At 50.3% G+C, this 22,091-nt stretch overlaps 1 protein-coding gene across 4 annotated transcripts in view; it reads right to left on the reverse strand.

The window, feature by feature from the left end:
- COL15A1 (collagen type XV alpha 1 chain) overlaps nucleotides 1-22,091 on the reverse strand; it is a 94,758-nt gene that overhangs the window by 25,033 nt on the left and 47,634 nt on the right. For 2 of the 4 annotated variants that reach the window (XM_045579964.1, XM_036433252.2), the window contains exons 8-20: nucleotides 21,060-21,275; nucleotides 19,666-19,818; nucleotides 17,662-17,811; nucleotides 16,997-17,149; nucleotides 12,563-12,655; nucleotides 11,083-11,208; nucleotides 10,485-10,547; nucleotides 5,539-5,574; nucleotides 5,019-5,150; nucleotides 4,770-4,829; nucleotides 3,710-3,745; nucleotides 3,522-3,605; nucleotides 2,070-2,135 (exon numbers count right to left, since the gene is read on the reverse strand). In XM_045579964.1, coding sequence (XP_045435920.1) covers nucleotides 2,070-2,135; nucleotides 3,522-3,605; nucleotides 3,710-3,745; nucleotides 4,770-4,829; nucleotides 5,019-5,150; nucleotides 5,539-5,574; nucleotides 10,485-10,547; nucleotides 11,083-11,208; nucleotides 12,563-12,655; nucleotides 16,997-17,149; nucleotides 17,662-17,811; nucleotides 19,666-19,818; nucleotides 21,060-21,275 — 1,368 coding nt within the window. The remainder of the gene's footprint in view (nucleotides 1-2,069; nucleotides 2,136-3,521; nucleotides 3,606-3,709; nucleotides 3,746-4,769; nucleotides 4,830-5,018; nucleotides 5,151-5,538; nucleotides 5,575-10,484; nucleotides 10,548-11,082; nucleotides 11,209-12,562; nucleotides 12,656-16,996; nucleotides 17,150-17,661; nucleotides 17,812-19,665; nucleotides 19,819-21,059; nucleotides 21,276-22,091) is intronic. The other 2 variants (XM_045579965.1, XM_045579966.1) reach the window with 2 other exon arrangements.

The raw sequence follows: 22,091 nt of genomic DNA on the forward strand, positions 1-22,091 counted from the left end.
TCCTTCTCCGTGAAATCGCTCAGCATCTGAAAGCTCTGGGGTGATGAATGCTTCACTGGACTGTGATAAACAGCCTCAGAAAACAGGTTCCTAAGCTGAGGAATGGGGCCAAAGGCTGTTCTGGGCTGTGTAAGGGTGGAAGTGGGGCATGTGAGTGAGACTCGGGTCTTTTCCCCAGGTAGGAGCGAAAATTTTAAAGGACCAGTCCTTTGGAAGGCCCTGGGATGCAGTGAGTTTGTGGTTCACTCCACATGGGGCCAGAGCTCTTCTTCCTGCCAGCCCAGATACCCATATACCTATTAAAGGCAGAATATACTATATAATAAAAGCGTAACATGCAAGTCGATTGAACAACCGAATGACCAGTGGATGGGAGGCAGGGCTGGTGAGCAGGTGGCGTCAGGCCAGCCAAGGTGCATGCCAGTGTGCAAAGGGAGGGGATAGTGATGGGGGGAGAGGGGCGTGGCAGCGATGTGGGGGGGCGTGCCCATTGGGTAGCTGCTCCCAGCCTGATCAGCCAGCCCGATTGTCTCCCACAGAACTGTCAGTTGGACATCCCCTTAGGGCTCTCAGACTGTGAGAGAGTGCAAGCTGGGCTGAGGGACCCCTCCTCTGAGCCTCTAGTATATGTATATGAATATGAATATGTCTATGTCTATGTCTATGTACTAGTTTATGTACACACACACACAGATATTCAGATGGCAACAAGTTTATCAATATACTGTATACACAGTGAGGTGGAAAAGTATGAGGGTGCTGGTTGGACTTGAGTCTTCCCAGGGAGGGAATTGCCCTGAGCAGTAAAATCCTGATCCTCCAATAGGGATGAAGGGGCCCTGTGGGCCTGGACTTGCTGAAAAGGAGAGGGGTTGGGGAGGAAGGAAGGTTCTAGGGGTGGGAGCAGGGCAATGCAGGCAGACAAGGCCCATCTTAGAATAGAGAGGCAGAATCTCCAATTTTAGTCTGTATTTTGCTTTAGTATCAACTCACTAACACCTAAACCTCCAATAGTCTGGGGAAAACCAAGACCTCTGTGAACTGACTTTTGCTTGTTAGCTCCTTTGCTTTAGGGTTTGATTATTGGGGTGCTCTGGATGATTTTAGTAGAAATCAGGGGAAGGAGGCCCCATTGGCTATAGCCCGAAAGAGACAGCATAATGACCTGCTAACAGGTCACTCAGCAGCAGGAGATACCAGCTCTAGAGGAACTTCCCAGATGTTTGCAGAGGGCACTGGATGGTGGGGTTCAGGCCACCCTCACTGGGGACTGCTGCAGTGGGTGGCCCCGCAGACATCTGGACTGCACAGCTGTGGAAGTATAAGCCTCAACCTCCGTGTCAGCTACACAGAGTGCCACAGTCTGCAAAGCAGCCTCTTATAAGCTGCCCCCAAACTAGTGAGGTGTTATCAGAGGCTCAGAGTGGTGTGTAGCAGAGATGGGGTTGGAACCCCAAGGCTTCTACACTAGGGCTCTCCCCTCTGTCCCCAGCTGCCATGAGCAGATGTGGAAGATGCAATGGGATTCATCACACAGGCTGTGGAGGAGGCTTCCTTCCTCTTAAGTCCTATTGTGCCATGGACCGAGCCCGTGGACTTGCAGAAAACTAATGTATAATAGCTGCTGTGTGTGTCCCTGGTGTCTCAAACGGGCCTGGGAAGACTAACGCGAGTCACATTCCCTCCTCTTGTGCCCGTTTGCCCATTAGCACAGATAGGCTTCTGTAATCTCTTCCTGTTCCATGAAATGAGATCTCGTAAATAAAAGCAGGTCCAAAGCACTGCACAGACGTCAATCGGGTTATTATCTGTGATCCTCTGATTTCCATCGCACACATTTGTGATGCCCGGGACTGGAAGCTTCCTCTGCACTGGACAACACTCCCTGCGTGATCAACCTAATGCTAATGCGATAGCAGCTTCTCAGAAATGCAAACTCCTTCTTTCACTCTACTTTATCAGTCTAGCTCTATGCTTCAGCTGCTAAAAGGGTTGCAAATCAACCCGACCTAGTTTCAACAGGGGTATCTGGGTAGGAACCTCGCTCTAGGGCAGCTGCGGATACATACCGGAGGCCCAGCGAGCTCGGGAATGTCGGAGAGGTTCATGGATCCATGGGTCATGTTGATCAGAGACTGGAAGGAGACAAACCAGACAATGAGACAGAGGGCGGCACATGTTCCACCATGTTCCTGGCAGCGAGGCTTTAATTAAACTCAGCCAGCATGGCAGAATGCGGGCAGGCTGGTGACACCCTAATCCCACTGCCGGTACACGCATCCCTCCCACTGCTTAGGAAACAGCCCGGAGCTGCCTTATCACTTTCCTCTTTCAGTTAATCTTAAAATTGCACAACACACGAATGCCTTCTCTCTTTTAAAAATTTACAGAAAGCTCGTAGTGCCATTTGTGTGTATATGCGTACGTGTGTGTCCATGTAGTTATTTTATTTTTAATTTTTCAGTTACAGTCGACATGCACTATTATATAATTTTAGGTGTACAACACAGTGATTAGATATTTATATAACTTATAAAGTGATCACCCCAATAAGTCTAGCACTTGCCTGGCACCATACATAGTTATTACAATGTTTTTGACTATATTCTCCATGCTGAATTGCCACATAGTTATTTTATACAATGGCATCAGGCTGTAAGTATTCCTCTTCACCTTGCTTCCCCCACCACCACCACCACTCAACCTTATAGCACGGAATTTTTTCCATGTGGAATTTGGGGGTATAGGCATTTTTAGTTTTAACAGATCGCCAAAGAGCTATTTAAAGGGGTCATATAATTTACATTTCCACAAAAGCAGGTGGGATTATCTATTTCATCCCACACTTGATATTTTAAATCATATAAATATAATACTTTTTTACTCTAGTCATTTTTTTCTAATTATTTGGGATGTTTTGACTTTCTGTCGATTACCATATAACGTAATTTCTCTCAGAAGGGCCACGATTTTTAACAAATGTGATATCCTAATAGTAAACGGACCGTGATCTGATCCAAGCCCACAGTCCAGTCACTCTCTACCCACTCTCATGCCGTGGACACACACATACACACACACGTAGTCTATTCTGTGTTTTGCCTCATAGTATCCCTGTCACCTGAATTCTGGAAGTCATGCCCTCTATGCTTATCTAGTAAAATCATCCTTAGCTTTTAAACCCCTGCACAAAGACACTTCCTCCAGAGAGTCTTCCTTGATTTATCATATCCCAAACCATCTTTCCTCCTTTGTGTCCCCTCTTATGTTCCTTTGCTTCTCTGTTAAAGCCATTCTCATGACTGCAACAACCAGCAGACAGTGTTCTAGAAGCACCAGGGGAGAGAATAGTGGTTCCAGGGTGGAAACAGACAGGAGGGGCATGCTGGCAGGAGGAAACTCCAATGCTAGATGCTGGCCAGGTGCCCCTTATATAACCAGCAACGCTGAAGTTGTGGACAATCTTTTTTTCCCTTAGCAAAGGCAGAAAACAGCCATGTTCTGACCTGGATGATACTCACACTAGGCAAGACCTCGATGCGCCCTGGTGGTCCCCTGGGCCCAGGAGGTCCCACAATGCTGGCTCCATCCATCCCTCTTTCACCCTGGATACAATGGCGAGAGCGGAGAAACAATTCACAGTGCATGAATAACGCTCCCAGATCAGGCGGGACAGTCCTCACACCCCACCTCAGACCTGTGACCTCACCTTGATTCCCGGGTCTCCTTTTTCTCCTTTGAGACCCTGGCAAAATAAAGAAACAAAGATCTTTGTGTGTTGTTGTTGTTGTTGTTGTTGTTTTTCTATTTATTTTGCTCACTCTCTATCTATCCTTGGATCTTGCCATCTCTCCATATTCACTAACATGAATTTTGTCTCAGGTAAGGGGAGCAAAAGATGAAGGGAAAATTCCCCATCCCAGAGTCACAAGGAATACCTCTCAGAGGGCGAGGAGACCAGTCCTCTCCCAGCACGGGAATGGGGCGGGGTGTGCGGCTCTTGACCCTGAGTCTCAGAGCCGGCATCTGGAGGATGGGGAAGGTGGACTTCTCCTGGGCTGAGTGCTCAGCTCTAGGTCCCATGTGATAAAGATAATGAGGTTCCTAAGGTTGGCCCTCTTAACAGCAGGTATCACAGCAGACAGACAACACTGCGGCCTCCCTGGGACTAGGTGCATCAGGGAGGGGCACCCTCAAGCACTGGCTTTGAAATGGGTCAAAGTATGAGTATTGAATTGGGCAGCAAGAAGGAGGCAGTAAAGCAGAGATGCTGAATGGCGAGGGACTGCAGAGAGGGTGGGAAAGATGAGAGAGAGAGAGAGAGAGAGAGAGAGAGAAACCAACCCCTCACAGGATGTTTTGTGCAAAACTTTTGTCCTGTTCCTCAAAGAAACACTTGGTCAAGAGCACCTAGGCTCCCATTGCACAGCTGGGAGTTGGAGGCACAGAGAGGGAGAGTTATTGAAAGTAGCAGAGCCAGTCCCCTCACTCCAGCATGACAGGCCTCCAAATGAAGTTTTCAAAAGCCCACCTTGCCCAGCCAGTGTGGCTCAATGGTTGAGCGTTGACCTATGAAACAGGAGGTCACAGTTTGATTCCTGCTCATTGCACATACCTGGGCTATGGGCTCGATCTCCAGTAGGGGGCATGCTGGAGGCAACCAATCAATGATTCTCTCTCATCATTGGTGTTTCTATCTCTCTCTCTCTCCCTCTCCATTCCTCTCTGAAATCAATAAAAAATATATTTTAAAAAGTATTTCAACCTACATTTGGTCCTGAGATTCTGGGTTCCTGCCGTGGCCTGATGTTTCCAGAGCCTTCGATATACTAAGGAAGGAAGAAGAATGAGAATATCAGGCCCAATTTCTGAGCACTTACTAGTGCCCAGTGTGGTTTGAGACTGGAGCTTGGTGGGAATCATTACAGCCCCTGCCCTCAAACTGGGGTTCAATCTACTGGCCTCCCCAGTAATCCTTAGGGCATATTGTTCTTCAACCACAGAGGGGGTGAACGTACCTCAAATTCAGGTTCCATTGTACACTCTGGGCCTGGGGGTCCTGGGGGTCCAGGAGGCCCTGGGGGTCCCATGATGCCAACTTGTCCATTTTTCCCTGGGGGTCCTGGTGAGCCTCTGTTGCCGGGGTCACCCTGTAGAGAAGACATCAGGCTGACTCCCCAGCCCTGGGTTATACACAGAAGGAACTACACAGACCCCGAGTCAGAAAACCATTCTTCAAGCTTAATTAGGCTGATGAACCTGACGGTTACTGCTTAATGGTACAGAAACAGCTGTCTGGCTAATTGACATTGTGCCCGATAGGCTGAGCACACGTGTGTACAAGGGCGAGGAAGGCGAAACACCGCAGGTGACTCGCTCCCTTCCAGCGCCAGCTGTCCTGTCTTCCCCTGCAGCCCCTCTGAGATGTTTCTCTCTGCCTCACGCACTGATGCCTTCAGTGCTCCAGCCCCACAGCCCGATCACAGTAAGCCCAGAGAAAGGGAAGGAAGGAGGGAAAACTTTTCTTTTCCTTTTTACCTTTTCACCGACTGAGCCATTAGGCCCTCTTGCTCCCTGGAAAACAAACAAACAAAACAGAGTCAACAGGTCCATTGATATCTCTTTAATGAAGTGTATTCAGAAGAGAATTTAGAACTATGGATGCTTAAGGCACAGGCTATTAAGACTCTTCCTCTCTAGGTTTGGGCCAATGTCTCAAAGCTGGGTGCAATATGAGAGTTGTCAGTTGCAGGCAAGCCATGCTGAAGGCTTGTGCGACCCATTTTTCACAATTAGCTCATCACCTACCTCAACAGTAAGGAGGAGTTGAAGTTGAACCATGGGAAATCACAGAGGAAGAATTCCCATGGGGAGCCGTCAGTGCACTGGGCGGTCCCTTTCCCCACCCCTCCCAGATGGAAGTGAAGGAGCACTTCCCCTGCTCGAAGCCAAAGGAAGGGGCTTCGAGAATTTGCTGCGTGTTCACTAGACTTTTGGAGATATGTAGAAGGAAGACTGACTCTATTTGGGAAAAAAAAAAAATCCAAAGACCAAAAGCTGGCTGACATGGCCCAAGAACGGGGGGTGAGGTGTTGCACTGAGCAGGTGACATGTCCACTCCCAGCAGACACTGTCCTACATTAGGGGACTGCAGTTGGGGTTCTCTCTGAGGACTCATGAGGAAACCTTGAAAGCCCCCTTAAGGGAAGGAGCCAGCAATTGTAGGACCCACAGAAGGCCCTGACACCTGATTATGATGCCCTTTGCCCCAGGCCCATTTCCCTGAGCTATTGTAGATTCCCTTTCTACACCCATCGCATAGAGATGGCGGAGTAGACAGTTCCAAAAGTCATGCTAAAAAATCAGAGGGAGAGTCACACTGAATCTGAAACAGCGAAGAATGCCAAAGGGAAAACAGGTGGAAAGCCAAGGCCAGAGGCTCCAGTCCCAGAGAGAAACCAGGGGAGAGAAGTGTCGGGCAAAGTGGTGCTGGAAGCCAGGAGGAGGGTGTGGCTCTGTCTGGGACATGGTTGAAATTCTGGAGCAAGGCACAGCCAAGGAGCCCTGCCCATCTCCCCTCGCCTCCCACTCCCACTGCCAGTCCAAGAACAATAGGAGTTATTTCCTGGAATCAAAGGATAGGGCAGAGGCCCCGGGGCTGGGGAACCCTGAGAAATCTAGGGGCACCCCAAACTCATAAGATCAGCTGCTGAGGCGTCTGCCTGATGGCACATCCTACCCCTCCCATCCCCTTCGTGAAACCCGGATGTCCCAACAGTAGCTACTGCCCAGCAACCCAACAATCTGTAAAAACAAGCACAGAAAACAGACCAAGAGGGAGTCTAACTTTGAAAGCAAACCCACAAACAAAAACACCACACATCTGAGGGAAGGCAACAATGCCAACAATGGAATGTATGCGCCTGAGGGGACAGAGTTAAGAACACAATCCAATCAGAGTTTAAAGGATCTGATATATAGTCTCAGGAGGATACTATGAAGTAAGAGTGGTTATGGAAAAGAATCAAGTAGAGATCTTGGAAATAAAAATATAAAACCGTTGGAAGAAAGAACAGGATAGAAGGCCTGAACAACAGAAGAGACACACCTGGAGAGAGAACGACATAAAGACTCAGGTGACAGAGGCCCTGTGTGTGGGGAGAGAGTATTTGGGCCCATTCCACCAGCTCGCAGATTCGGGGGCCACAGCTTTGGAATAGGAGCAGATCAGGTTGGGGACTGTCGAGCTCTTCCTATTCCATGAGCGGGTAGAGTGAAAAGTGGGAGCCCCAGGGAAAAGGGTCAGCAAAGACCTCAGACTCCCCAAATGGTGGCGGTAGAGCTGTACTCCATCGCTCTCTGAGAGAACCGTGCTAGGCTCTGCACTACCTTGGAATCCCAACAAGCATGACTGCAAGTCTAGTGGTGACGAGGAAATATGGCGAGATCAGTTACAACAGAAACCCGGGGACAGAACCAGGCGCAGGAAGGGGAGCTGTATATGGCAAAAGCATGGTTCAGGATGATTAGTCATATCAGCTCATTATGCTGACTGGATTTGCTAAGGTCGTTATTACATGTCCTCACACAGGAACATCAAAAAAACAATAAATTCATGGATTCATTTTTTTTTTTTCTGTTGTGGTTTCTGAGACAGCACAGCTTAGTGCCTGTGGGTGCCTGTTGGTTTTGCTCATGATGTTTGTTATAACGATAACTTCAACACACTACCGTGACAAGGGACTGCGGTTTATTTAGTTTCACGGAGGCCTGCAATCCTGATTTTGTACCAAACATGGCTGATGATGAAATAAGGTATAAATTGGGAACTCAGGCCAGTATCAGAATGTTTCACTGAAATGTGTCGTTACAAGCTCTAAACCCATGACTGGACCCTAGTCAAGAGCAGTACAGGGTCCGGAGCAGTAAGTACCCTCCCTGCTCTTTATTATACAAGACCCAGAGACTCGCTCAGAGCCACATTGGGATTACGTGGCAAAAGGTAAGGTAACGATGATTTACTGACACTTCTCTCACACTGTGGAAAAGATAATGCAGACACTGACATTTCAGCAGCTCAGTGAGATGACTCAAGGCCACTTTCTCGGAGCTTCACGTTCCTCAGCAATTCTGGGCACTGAAGAAAAGGTCAAAAGCACACACTCTTTTCTACCTGGTTGTCCTAGCATCTTTGGAGACTGAAGAAGACAATGAATGATTCAGATTATGAAAGAAATGCCCTAGCCAGTTTTGCTCAGTGGCTAGACCAGTGGTCCTCAACCTTTCTCATGCCGCGACCCTTTATTACAGTTCCTCATGTTGTGGTGACCCCCAACCATAAAATTATTTTCGTTGCTACTTCATAACTGTAATTTTGCTACTGGTGTGAATCATAATGTAAATATCTGTGTTTTTCCGATGGTCTTAGGCGACTCTGCTGGTAGTTCTCAACCTGTGGGTCACTGCTGTGGAGCTTCTGTTGTGGAAGAACTACTGCTGTAGAACCCTCCCCCTTCCTCTCCGAAATGTATTTTAAATATATACATTTAAATGTATTTTACATATATACATTTAGAAATGTATCATTGGATCTTTCGTTTGTTATATCCCTGAAATTATTTTCTTTAGCATGATTTGAATATTTTTATATCCAAACCATGCTCCTTGGTTTACCTTTTTTTGTTTGTTTTTTGGGTGGTTTTTTTTTTAAGGTAAACATCATGTGTAAGTTTCCCCTTGAGCTCTCTGAATGCAAATTTGCAAGTTCTTCTTGAGTTTGCTTCTGCTTTTACTTCACCAGGAAGCATCATATATATATATATATACACAGAGTGACAAAATTAGGACTCATAGCAAACTTCAGGGGGAAATGAGATTTGTCTTCAACAATTACATCTGAGCAAGCCTGCTGCTCTGGGCACGGCTGCTTCCCTGAGCAGCTGCTGAGCGCGCCCGCGATGTGTGTGCGCGGGTGTATGTGTGCGGATATGGGCGTGGGTATTTTTAAGTGCCAGACGAGTGTGTGGGGGTTTGGGCGGGGGTTGAGGGTGGAGGGAAGGAAGCTGGTAAGAACAGGGAAGATGAGTGTAGGTCTGTGATGTTTCCTGCAAAATTTAATTTCTTATGAAAAAGTCGGTACATGGAAAATGAGTTCTATAAAGCCTGGCAATTATTTCTTCTTTTTTTTTTCTGAGAAATGAGCTTTCCACGAAAATCCAGTTACTGATTCAATTAAAATAAACATACTTGAAAACTGACAGAAACTAGAAATGCAGCTCAGTGAGGGTGGTTGCATGGAGCAGTCAGGTAGAGCATACAGAAGCTCTTGCCCCGCTCCCAGCTGGGAGAGACCCTCCCTCTTCCAAACCCCAGAAAAACTCAAGGCTCGCCACTAGGAGGTGGTCTTATCTTTATTGCCCTCCTTGGTGGAACATAGCTGATCTCATCCACCAGCCCGGCCTGGGAACATTGGGGGAGCAGGAACCCCGCCCACAGAGAAGGAAGAGAGTGAAGGCAGGCAAGACTCTGGGAATGGAAGATGAAAATGGCGCCTGAAAGAAGTTGCATCCATTCATCCAAGGTGAACAAAGGCCTGTGCTAGATTTTAAGGATTCACAGACAATCCTGGGACTCTGTGTTTGTCAGGGAGAGGGTAGGAGCGGACAGATAAGCTAACAGCGGCAGTGTCATTGGCTAAGCGAGGTCCCAGCAGAATAAATACTGTGCCAATGGGAAGTGGAGGAAGGAGGGGTGCTTTCTGCTGGGAAGGAACCTGGGAGAGCTTCCCGGAGAACATATCTGAATGGGGCCATGGAGAACGAGGGAGGGAAAGACACCGGAAACAGAGAACACCATGGGCAAGGTCCAGGAGGCTGTGGGGAAGAGCATCAGTAAGGCTGGCTGGCTGCGGGCCATCTGAGGGCAGGTGGGGGGTGGAGGTCGGGAAGAGCCTTGAGGGTTCTGTACATAGTAACGGTTTTTTCTTGGGGGCAGTGGGGAGACAACGATATTTTCTCCTCGGAGAGGGCAGTGACGGAGGGGACCCCACTGTAGGAAATGGCCTGGGCAGGTGGGTGGGGCTAGGTTGCGGGTGGGAGCTTGGGGCACCAGTGAGGAGCCTGATGCCGCAGGAGAGATGACAGTGAGGCCAGGATGGACAGAGGGGCGAGAGAGTGGACATCAGATTGGCCAGTCCTGGCGCCGGACAGATCGTGGCCGAAAAGGGAGAGGAAGGGAGTCGGAGCGGACTCTGTTTCTGAGTCCGTGTAACTGGCACCTGGTAGTGCCCTTCACTGAAGCTGGGGATGTGCAGGAGTGGGCAGGGCAGATGCTGAGTTCAGGACTGGCATAAAGATCCCCAGGTGGCGACAGCAGCAGAGAGAACCAGGAAGGGGTGAGAGAGGGTCTTTCACAGAAGATACAAGGTCAGATTTAGAGGTCAGAGAGGGGCGGTGTGGGCCTGGTGGCTTCCACCTTCCTCTTACCTTCTCCCCTTTTGTCCCAGGGCGGCCAGAGGCTCCATCAAGTCCAGGCTGTCCCCTGGGGCCCTGGAAAACATCAGTGACAATCAACCTACAACATCATCCTCAAAAAGAATCAAATACAGAGTCTTCCTACAAAAGGAGGCCAGGGTTGGGAGGACCCCGCAGGTGAGGCTGGTGGCTCCAGAGCCTGTGCCTGGTCTACAGCGGGATGCCTGCCTGGCCAGCGGAGGATGAGCACCTACGGACGAGTGTCCAGTGTTGGCTTCTGCGGAGGAATCAGGGGCAGGGTGGGACTAGATGCTCTCTGAGGGGCTCCCACCCCAGGCCTTTACTTCAAGGATCCCACGTGAGTCTGCGTTTCCTACACTGACTAACTAAAGCAGCAAAACAATGTGTAGGATGATGCTTTTCTTAGCTGCTGCTTCTTGTGAGTCTGAGCAGTGACTTGCGGAGGACTTTTGTTTACAAACATTAGCTGGCTGCTCACTCCCCGTGGGGAGCTTAGAGAGCATGGGGGCCTGCCGTCTGCATGCCCCTCCCTGGCTGAGGAAGACCTGTGACCACGGGGAGGGGAGGGGAGGGGACTTCAGCAGCTTACCCGGGGCCCAGGTTCACCGGCAGCTCCATCCTCTCCAGGAGATCCAGGGGGGCCCATGAACACATCTGTTCCCGGTTTCCCTGGAGTCCCAGGTAAGCCAGGTGGGCCTGGGGGGCCCGGGGGGCCCTGAAACATAGGCAGTCTGTTAAGAAACATCAGAGGAGCCGAGACCGGTTTGGCTCAGTGGATAGAGCGTTGGCCTGCGGAATGAAAGGTCCCAGGTTCGATTCTGGTCAAGGGCATGTACCTTGGTTGCGGGCACATCCCCAGTAGGGGATGTGCAAGAGGCAGCTGATAGATGATTCTCTCTCATCGATGTTTCTAACTCTCTATCCCTCTCTCTTCCTCTCTGTGAAAAATCAATAAAATATATATTAAAAAAAGAAAAAAAGAAACATCAGAGGAGGGGATACAGGTGTACTGAGTACATACGTTCTCTCCATTCTCTCCATGGCTTACAACCACCCTACCAGTAGAGACGGGTGTGCCCACTTAGCAGGTGAGGAAACTGAGGCTCAGGGAGAGGATATCACTTGCTGAGGGGGTCACACACAGAGCTATTTTGTAGAAGAGCTGGGATTTGAACCCAGGTCTTGCTGAGCCCATTTTCTCATGCTTTCTCCTCAGGTGTATGCACACAATGGAAACCCAAATCACTGGAATCCTCACTTTCTGGTTAACCAAGAGGTCAGTCACTTTTCTGGTTCACCAAGAGGTCAGTCACACACTGCCTGTTGTGCGAGCAGCTCTTGTTGTTAAAAAGCCTCCTGCGATATGCTATCTCTTTAGCCTCTGTCTGGGCCGGCCGACCCCAACAGCCTGGAAGATCCCTGCAGCAAATCCTAAACCCTTACCACCCACGGCGCGTGGGCAGAGCTGAGTGGAGCCATCTGTGAGGGGATTCGGCACAGGAGCCCCAAGGAAGAGAGGGCGCTGAGGTTGAGGGCAGGGACAATGGTGTCCACTGTGGCTGTTAAAGGAAGGTGCTCCCTGGGGGGGCAACTTAGGGACAGACCAGTGGGGGGCCCAGCCTTGGGCTGGAGGCCAGAGAAGAGGAGTGGAGAGGAGAGAGGGGGTAGCCTCTGGGTAGGGAGGGTTTCAAGGAGAGTCTGGAAGCCAAAATGAGAAACTAGGGGAAAGGCCAGAAGGTCTCTAATGTAGAGGTGGGGTGGGGGCAGAGCCAATCTGTGGAGGTGACGGTCATGGACACACCTGCTGGAGAAGGCTGCCAGGGGAAGGAGGCAGGTGGAGAGGTGGGGTTCTGAATGTAAACCTAGGCTCTCACTCACTGAACAAAACTTTCGACGTGGAGAAATGTATACAAAGATATACAATATCATGAACTCCTGGGAGCCCACCGCCAGCCTCAACAATTATTGATGGTGGCCAATCTGTTCCGTCTGGTGTCTGCCCTCTCTCCCCTACCCCTCCCTCCCTCCCTCGGGAAGGCCACCCAGGCCGTGTCACCCCTCACACTCACTCTTAGCAGCTCCTCACTGGGCCCCAGGTCACCAGAGCCTGAGCCGACTTCTGGGTCCCAGCCCAGGCCAGAGCCCTCCGCCTCTGCTCCCACCTGCGGAGAAAAAAACTCTCACAACTTTGTTTCCACTGCCACTCCCCAAGGACAGCCATGTCTCCGAATGTTTTCCCACGTTCTGAAGCTCTGTTAACTTCTGCACCTGCCTTTCCTTCCAGCCCTTTCTCCCACTCTGCAGCTACCCTCCTCCTCACCACCTCCCAGCTGTGCAGTAACACGCAACTGTCCTCAAACATACTACATGCTTTCACATCTTCGCCCCAACCTCCTTTCTTGCTTTTCAAATCCCTACTCATTCTCCAAGGCCCATTTAGTGACCACTCCCCCACCCCATTTTCAGACAGAATTTCTCTCTCTCCTGTGTTGAGGTCTCGATTTCATGCCAGAACCGCCTGACTTGAAGTTCAGTTGTGTGTGGTCCATCAGCCACTCTAGACTAGGACTCCTCTGGGTCAGCCCAATCCCAAGACACCTCTGGATGCCCAGTGAGTTCTGGCACCAAGAAAGCATTCAGCACATACCTGTTGAATGCCTTCAGTTCCTCCAAAAAACAAAATAAAATCCCCTAAACGCCCTTCTGGTATCTACCTAACATCTAGCCGCTGCTATGTCACCAGCACCCAGCAGATAATAAGTTCTATTTGCCAAACTACCTGAGAAATGGAATGACCTCATGGGTACCACTGTGGAATTTGCTGTTCATCCCACAGTGGTACCCATGAGGTCATTCCACTTCTCAGGTGGAATGTCTGATCATGTCTGAAAAGGGGTGGTTATGGACAGTGCAGGAAGCAAAAGTAGAAAGCCCAAACACTAAAACTCATCTCTACTCAACTGCTGGGAGCTCTGACTTTGAGCAAACCCTTAACTCTCTCTGAGCCTCATTTGCTCAGTAACTCGATATAACTTATTTGTTGAGCATATACTATCGGGTCTAGTAATAATTAATGTCGATTTTTAACATTCGTTTAAAATCTTGCTTGGCGTTGACTTGTATTGACATAACCTTCAAACACGTGGTATCTACAGAACGTGTGAAGTGCAATTAACAAGTTTTGCTTGAAAAAGTTTGTGTTTGGTTTGGTTTTTGTTGCAAAACTAGGGCTAAGAAGATGGCGGATGAAGAGCATATTCGGCACTGCATGCTAAGTTCCAATTAGGAAGAAAAGCAAGTGAGGCTGCAAAAAACATCTGTAGTGCTCTTGGTCAAGATGCAGTTAGCGCCAGAAAATGCCAGCGTTGGTTTGAGAAATTTCGCGAGGGAAATTTTTCGTTAGATGACAAGAGTGGTCGAGGCCGTGTGTCCAATTTTGATCAAGAAGCTCTTCAAGCTCTTTTGGTGCAAAATCCTAAAATTACCCAACAAGAGCTTGCGACAACTTTAAATTGTTCACAAAAAACAATTTCCAATCAATTGCGTGCACTTGGCAAAGTCCAAAAGTTTGGAAAATGGGTTCCTCATGAGTTGACCAACAACAACCGTAATCAAAGAGTCACAATTTGCAGTTCGCTCCTCTCTCGTCAAAACCATTTGCCGTTTTTAGAGCAAATTGTTACCGGAGATGAAGAATGGGTGCTGTATGTTATTGATAATTTGAAAAGGCGGCCTCAATGCTTGGACAAAAATGAGGCTCCGCAGCCCACGCCAAAACCTGACTTGCATGCGAAAAAAGTGATGTTGTGTGTTTGGTGGAATTTTAAAGGAATTCTTCATTATGAACTTTTACCATCTAACCAAACCATTACAAGTGCAGTGTATAGTGCCCAATTGGAAAGGTTAGCCCAAGCTTTAAGAGAAAAAGAACCCACGCTGATTAATCGGAAGGGCGTAATTCTTCACCACGATAACGCATGACCGCATACTGCAAGAATCACTGCTGAAAAACTGCGCCAGTTGGAATGGGAAGTTCTCCCTCAACCTGCATATTCTCCTGATATTGCCCCTTCCGATTACCATTTGTTTCGTTCTTTGCAAAACTTTCTTCTTGGAAAAAAATTTAATAATGAAGAATGCCTCAAAAATGCATTGACCGAATTTTTTGCATCAAAATCACAAGAATTTTACAACAGAGGGATTAAAATGCTTCCTGAGCGTTGGGCACAAGAAGTAGAAAACAATGGCAACTGCATTGTTGATTAAATTTTGTTGTATTGTTTGAATAAATTTGATTTAAAAAAGTATTAGAAAACGACATTAATTATTACTAGACCTAATATATGCCAGGTAAAGTTTCCCATTTATTAACTTATGTCATCCTCACAACAATTCAAGGTATAGGTTCTATGATACCCACTTTATTCTTGAGCAAATACAGAGAGAGAAAGAGAGAGAGAGAGAGAGAGAGAGAGAGAGAGAGAGAGAGAGAGAGAGAGAGGAAATTTGCTACAGTTTTGTTGCACAACTAGTCTTAGATGCCTCTGTCACTCACTGCCTTGGGTAACAAAAGATTTAAAATTATCCTAAAGACTTTCCAGAGTGGATGCTCTCTTGACTGTCCTTAGCGTGCCTTTAAACCACATGTGTCAAACACAAGGCCCGCGGGCCAAATCCGTCCCGCCAGGCCTTGCAATGTGGCCCGCCCCGCGCTGTCATCACTGCACTCCGCTGCGTTTCCATCACAATGACAGTTTATGACTGTTCAGTAAACCATTTGGCCCGCGATTTAGGCTGGATTTTAGATTTTGGCCCCTTCTCTGATTGAGTTCGACACCCCTACTTTAAACCATTTGCTCAGGAATTAGGGCATCCATTTCCATGCATTGCAGACTCCTGCACTCAAGGGTGATCTCTCTCCATTAGTAATATGCCAGGATGAAGTACTGCGTGTTTGTGTCTCCTTTTCTCCTTTCTCTCTCACCCTCGCAAGTACCCAACCCACATTCCCACCCCCACCCACACACACATACCTCTCTTCTGAGAGCTTTCACAGATCCCACTGGAAAAGTCATAAGGGGATGGTGGAAACAACTCCCGTGGTTCTACCACTCTGCGGCAACAACTGCTCACATTTAGGGAGGGTATTTTCTTCCAGGGTTTTTGCGTGTGTCTATTTTTAAATAGTTAAGACCACACAATATGCTCAAGTTTATAACCAGCTTTTTTCCCACTTAACATTGTGTGGTATTTTCCCCCATCATAAAGTACTCTGAATAAATATAATTTTAATAGCTGCATATGTTCTGTTAGTTGAATATATTTTAATTCAACTAACCACGGTTAGGTAGGTAAACCATGTCCGATTTTTTTTTTTCTACTACAGACAACACACTGAAATCCTTGCACGTATCAAATGCTCCTTGACAATGGGTTCTTAGAAGTTTCTGGGTCAACAGTATGCAGTTTCATGGTTGCTAATATGTGCTGACAAGCTACTTCCCAGAAGGAATAAACCCAGCAGCCCTCCCACCAGCACAGCTGACCTCCCCACGCCCTCCCCACGTGCCAACTGCCCAAAGCAGAAAACACGGGGGCCTAAGGACAACTGACCCAGTTTCGTCAACATCTCAATGGCTCAGAGGAGAAGGGGGAAGGGGGAGGAGACAACCACAGTCGAAAAGAGACTTAAGAGACACGGCAACCGAGCGTCACACGTAGACCTTGTGTGGATCCAAGTTCAAACAAACGTCAGTAAGAAGATTTTTTTAAACTCTGGTATCAGACCACAGGAAAGAACCACTGTGAAATGGATAAGGGCATTGTGGGTAAGGAAAAAGCAAAAGGTCCAGATCAACTTATTAGCAATACACATGGACAGGTTGGTGAGTTAAATGAGACGATGTTTGGTATTTGTTTTCAAATACTCCAGCCTCCTCTCTGCTCTGCTCCAAAAGGTGGGGGTAGGAGGTGGAACGCATGAAGCACCACTGGTGCAATGACTGGACCTCCCAGCCACCCTCGTTCACAGGCAGAGAATGAGGCCCAAAGAAAAGAAAGGATGTGCGTGAGGTCACACAGGTGCAGCCAGAAACTCCTATTGGGAAGGGCGTGATCCCCTCCCCGAGCACACATCTTTGATGCTTCCATTCCCTCTGTAGCCCCAGCCCCAGGACCCATCTTTCAGGCTCCCCACCACCAACGTGGGGATCTCCTGACATTGGAGATGGGCCTTTGCATCTTTCGATGAGCTCTGCCTGTCAGAAAGCGCTCAATGCATGGGACATGAAGCCAGGTGCCCTAGATTTGTCACTCTTGCTTTTTCCTCTACAAACTTCCGCTTCCTTGTGTGTTCCCCAGGCTGTAGGCCCCTTGAGAGCCCAAACTGGGCGGTTTGCAAACCAGAAGGAAAACGCACCTGAGAAAGCCAGGGACAGGCTCCTCCCAGGATTTCAGTCTTTCCTGCTCTCCTCTGTAAACTTTCCCGCCTCTGCACCACTTACCGATGCCGTGACCGGAGGGACCGCTGTGGCAGGAGTGACCGTGGGTATGGGCAGCGGGCGCCCCTCGGGGGGAACGCTGCCCGGCTCCTCCGCGCCAGCCCCGGACAGGGGCTCCTCCGTGGTGGCTGCTGCCAAATCGTCCTCACTAGGACCCTGGAAGCGAAACCCACACAAGGAATCACTGTGGTGTGACGGGCACACTGCTGCCTGCCCGGGAGTTTGGGTGACTGTCATTTCTGTGGGACTAGCCCAACTTTAAAACCCTTTCTTACCGCCCCCTGTCATTCTCCCTGGCACATCCACAGAAGCACACACTCCCCTTCTGAAGGACGCATCTCCGCTAAGCCCCCGTGCCCAGTGATGGGGCAGCCACTGCCCCCTCCTCCCAGCTACCCCTTCCTGCTTTGGCCATTCGCCCTGAGAGGGTTCTTCCTGGACAAGCTAAGAGGCAGCAGGGTCGAGACAGATATCTGCTCCCCTGACGCCTCTGCCATGCTCCCTCCACGGAAGGAGCTGAAGTTAGTGCCTCCCCCCGCCACCCATTGGCGCTCTGAGAAGCTGAAGGGGCATTTGTGGCTGGGAAGGAGGTAGCTGCTCCTGTCTCAGAATGCTGCCCTCTCTGCCCCCTGTGAGACACAGAGAATCCGGGTGGGGGAGGCACTTACAAACGTGACTGCTTGCTCAGGGGCCGCTGTGCGTGTGCCAGGAGGGGGGCCACTGGTGGGAACCTTGCGGGCTTCTTCCTCTTCCTCATCCTCGCAGGTGCTAAGGGGCATTTCTGCTGCTGTTGTCAAACTCCCTTCACTGACCGGGCCCTGAAACAAAACTGGCGTGAGGGACCTGCCACCAGGTCCTCGCCTCTGGATGGTGGTGTGTGACCGCAGGGAGAACACTGCCAGGCCATCAGGGAACTGGCCTGGCCACAGCGCCCCTTCCCTTGCTCATCTAAGACCTCTCAGATGGTCCCTTCCATCTCCCAGGGTCCGCTCCAGGGGATCGAGCCTGCACATCTTCACTCACTGGACAGTCACCACCTCCACAGCCCTGCTGGGTAAGTTCGAGTTTTTACCGAGTCAAGGCTTGGCAGAACGGGGACCGGGTGCCTAGCAGTTTCTCCTTGTGATCAGGGCTTTACCTTAGAGAAGTGGGGCGGGGAGTGAGGGATGAGGGTCGAGAGAGGAAGGAGAAGAGGAAAGAAAAGAAGGTGACGGTGATCCTTTGGTTCATTAAAATCGGACACGTAACTGCCCAGGGGTGAGCAGACTGTCAGGTGGCGAGGACGTAGCCTCCCCACTGTAGAGTTTCAAGGCTGAGGTTAGGCCAGAGGTGAAAGGCTGGGAGCAAATTTGCAGACTGATTTCAAAGGCCAGTGCTGTGGCTGTGTGATGGCCTGACATCTCTCTCTCATAACCCCCTCAGCAAATACGCATCAAGTACCTGCCATGTGCAGGGATGAAAACAGACCGATGAAAGAGATGTATATAATCCTGCCTCTTGCAGCCTGGGAGTGAGCCAGAAATGAACTAGTCACCAAGTTCATTGTTCATTAGAGTGATGATGAGATCTTCCGAGAAGTGCAGGTATGAACGTGTCTGTGGGGAGACTTCACAAATCTGGGCAGGCATTTCCCAGACAAAGTGGTGTTTAAGCTGAACTCTGATGGATAAGCAGGCACTAAGGAGAGGGGAGGGAGGAAAAGGTTCCGGGCAGAGAGGAGATGGTATGGGAAGATTACGAGGCAAGAGGGGGCCGTGGAAAAGCTATAAGGTCAGCAAGGCTGAATAAGGCTGAGAGCTGGGAAGGGTGGCGTCCAAGACCTTGTCTGTGAGGCTGGCCAGGCCACACCCTGCTAGCCTTGTAGGTCAGGTCGGTAGTGGTGTCTGCAGGTCGGCTGCCCCCACCAGGAGGAATCAGGGAGGCTGATGGAGCTGGCCAGGCTGGAGCCTCAGCCATTGCCTGGGTGGGAACTGGGGATCTGACACTGGAGAAGGGTTGAAGGGTAGGTCCACCATGTGTTTAGGTAAAAAAAAAATCTTGTGGTTGATGGGATGTTGGAGGGAAGAAAGAGGGAAGAGGGTCTGGATTAGGATTGGATACGATGCTCCCATTCATTTGAGCTGGGAACTCAGGAGGAGCAGAATGAGTTTGGGTTTAAGTCTGCAGAGCTTGAAGAATTTGCAGGATACTCATTCTAGGGACATTCTAGGGATGTCCTTATGTCCTGACTTTAGGAGCTGGGATCAGAGTCCCCATGACCCCCAAGGAGACGGCTGAGAAGTCCTGGCTGTGCTCTTGTACCCTGTGGGGCCTGCCTGTACCCAACCCTCTACCACCCCTTCACAGCCTGTATGCATGCTCAGAAACAGGCCATGGCTGAGCCCTGTCACCTCTCCTACTCAGGGCCCAGCAGGACCTGACCTCTGCTGGTGGAGGTGGTGACCCTGTACCAGCTCTGGGACTCATCCCCATGTCCCTGACTCACCCCCCCAGCTGGCTCCCCAAGGACCTGCAGAGGCTTCACTACACACCCCCTCAGGAGGGAGTGTCTGGTCAGGAAGGTGCCCCCAACCCATTCAGGCTCCTCTGGATTTGCTGAACAGAATGAAGACTGGCCTTTTGAGAGCGCAAGGTCTGCTCCCAGCCATGACCTCAACTTTCCAGCCCCTTACCAGACTGACCCCTTCCTCAGGCTCCTGCGTGGACATGAAGAGGGCTGGTTCCCCGGTGGCCACTGTGCTGGCCTGTGCGTCCCCGTCAGTGCTGGTGGGCATCTCGGCCTCCTCCCCTGATATCTCTGCCGAGCCTTCTTCAGTCTCTGGACTCTGAAGAGAAGACACCACGGGGACCAGGTCAGTGATCCACAGCCTTCCGGCTGGAGGGAGCAGACAGCCAGGACCCCTCCTGCACGCGAGTCCTGTCGCTTCAAAGCATTTGCACATCCCAGACCTCACCTGATACCACTGCCCTGACTGGGGCACCCACACAGAAACCTTGACCTGCACACCACCCAAGGTGTGAGCACCCTGGCCAGTATGGTGCCTGGGTGTCCATCCCACTCCTCCCTGCCAACCTCAGTGGCTGGCACTCATCAGCTGCCATCTACCTTCCACTACCCCTGAGAGTGAAGCTTCCACCGAGCGCCCAAATCGTAGTGCTGGGACGAAACCCAGTCCCGGATGCACTGCTTCTGAGGGGGAGAGGCTCTCTGGCCTCACTGACCACTTGTTCTCCTCACTCTTCTGGCCCAGTGCCCTCTGCTTTCCATCCCTCATTATCCTCCCCAAGGTCATCAATAGTCCCTCTGGCAGACCCAGCTCATGCCCAGCTCTCCTATCCTTTACTCAGTGGGAATCCTGGCAGGGTCTCACATTGTTAACCAAACCCAGAGCGAGCCAACACCAGCTACCAACCATACTCTGCCTCCAGGCTTGCTTCCCCCATCCTTTCTCCACTCGGGCTCAGGTGATCTTTCTAAAACCTACTCTGACTACATCACCTCCTTCTATAATGCTCTCAGCAACTTTCCATTTCTTCAGAACATGCCTGGGCAGACTCAGAGGCCCCTTCAGCCACGTTTCCGGCTTTTCCTTGCTCACACCTGACCCAGCAGGTCTAGGTATGCTCGTGCTGATGCCTCCAGCCTTTGCTCCTGCTGATCCACTTCCTGGAACATCTGCCTCACTCATATCTGCTAGGCCACCTCTAAGCATCCCCTTGGTCCCACTTTCAGCATCCTCTCCCCAGGAAGGCTTCGAGTCTGGATTCTGGCCCCTTTGGGTGCTGCTTGAGCCCCATGTGCTTCTCTTACTGCACCTCTTGCCTTCGGCCCAAGGAAGCGGTCTACCCTATTCACCTGGTGCCTGGTGCCCAGCCCAGCGCAGCACCCACAATCTGCTGAATGAGTCAACAGACGACTCAGCCTCCAAATTACTGTCTCCTCAAACGTGGTCCCACAGGCTGTCACTCACATTTTGACAGTGACTGCTTCCACTGAGATGGCTCCCCCCTCTTACCATCCCCCCCCGAAAGAGGTGAAGTGCAGCATGTACTCCAAGCTACTTACTGGGGTGGCCCCTTCCCCAGGTTCCACGGTGGGCATGGAGAGGGTGGGGTCCCCGGTGGGCACCCTGCCCTCCTCGGCTTCCTCTGCAGTGCTGACGGTCACGTTAGCTTCCCCTGCAGTGCTGAAGGTCACTTCGGCTTCCCAGGCAGTGTCGATGGTCACGTTGGCTTCTCTGGTTGCTACTGTTGTTGCCAAATCTTCTACAGTGTGTGGACTCTGTAAAAAGACATCGCAAGGGACAGCGTCACTGGGCCCACGGCTCTGATCAATGTGCCTGTGGCTGGAGAGAACAGACTGTCTGCACCTCTTGGTCAACTTGCATTTCTGTAGCCTCTTTCCCTCTGAGCACTTTCTTTCTTTCTTTCTTTTTTTTAAAATATATTTTATTGATTTTTTACAGAGAGGAAGGGAGAGAGATAGAGAGCTAGAAACGTCAATGAGAGAGAAACATCGACCAGCTGCCTCTTGCACACCCCCCACCGGGGATGTGCCCACAACCAACGTACATGCCCCTGACCAGAATTGAACCTGGGACCTTTCAGTCCACAGACCGACGCTCTACCACTGAGCCAAACCGGTTTCGGCTGAGCACTTTCTTACCTGGACCTCACCCCAGCCCAACAATAGTCCCAGAAGCACAGCCTCCCAGGGACAGAAGGGACTGCACAGCACTTGTCTGCACGCACCAGTGGCTGGGAGATCACTGCCCCCTGAGCCAGCCTGCTCCAGCTCCGACACCTCTATCTGGACACGTCTGCTTCCCTGCGACCTTCCCACGTGCCCATCCAGAAGCCATAGGAACAAGAGAAAAGTCTTTGCCCACGACTGCTTCGAGACCTGCAGGCAATTCCACCCTCCTTGTCCTCTCAGCCTTGACACCTGCTTCCTCTCTTTCTCTGTGACTTAGCTTCCTTCAGGATGCACACCCTTCCTGGAAGGTTACGCGGCAGGTGCAGGGAATGGAAGTAGAGCAGCTTTGACTGCAGGTGCTACCAAACTGACTATGTTTGATCTCAGTTTCCCAAAGTGGTG

This window comes from Pipistrellus kuhlii, unplaced genomic scaffold, assembly GCF_014108245.1.
Source record: "Pipistrellus kuhlii isolate mPipKuh1 unplaced genomic scaffold, mPipKuh1.p scaffold_m20_p_12, whole genome shotgun sequence".
In the NCBI taxonomy this organism is placed as follows: Eukaryota; Metazoa; Chordata; class Mammalia; order Chiroptera; family Vespertilionidae; genus Pipistrellus; species Pipistrellus kuhlii.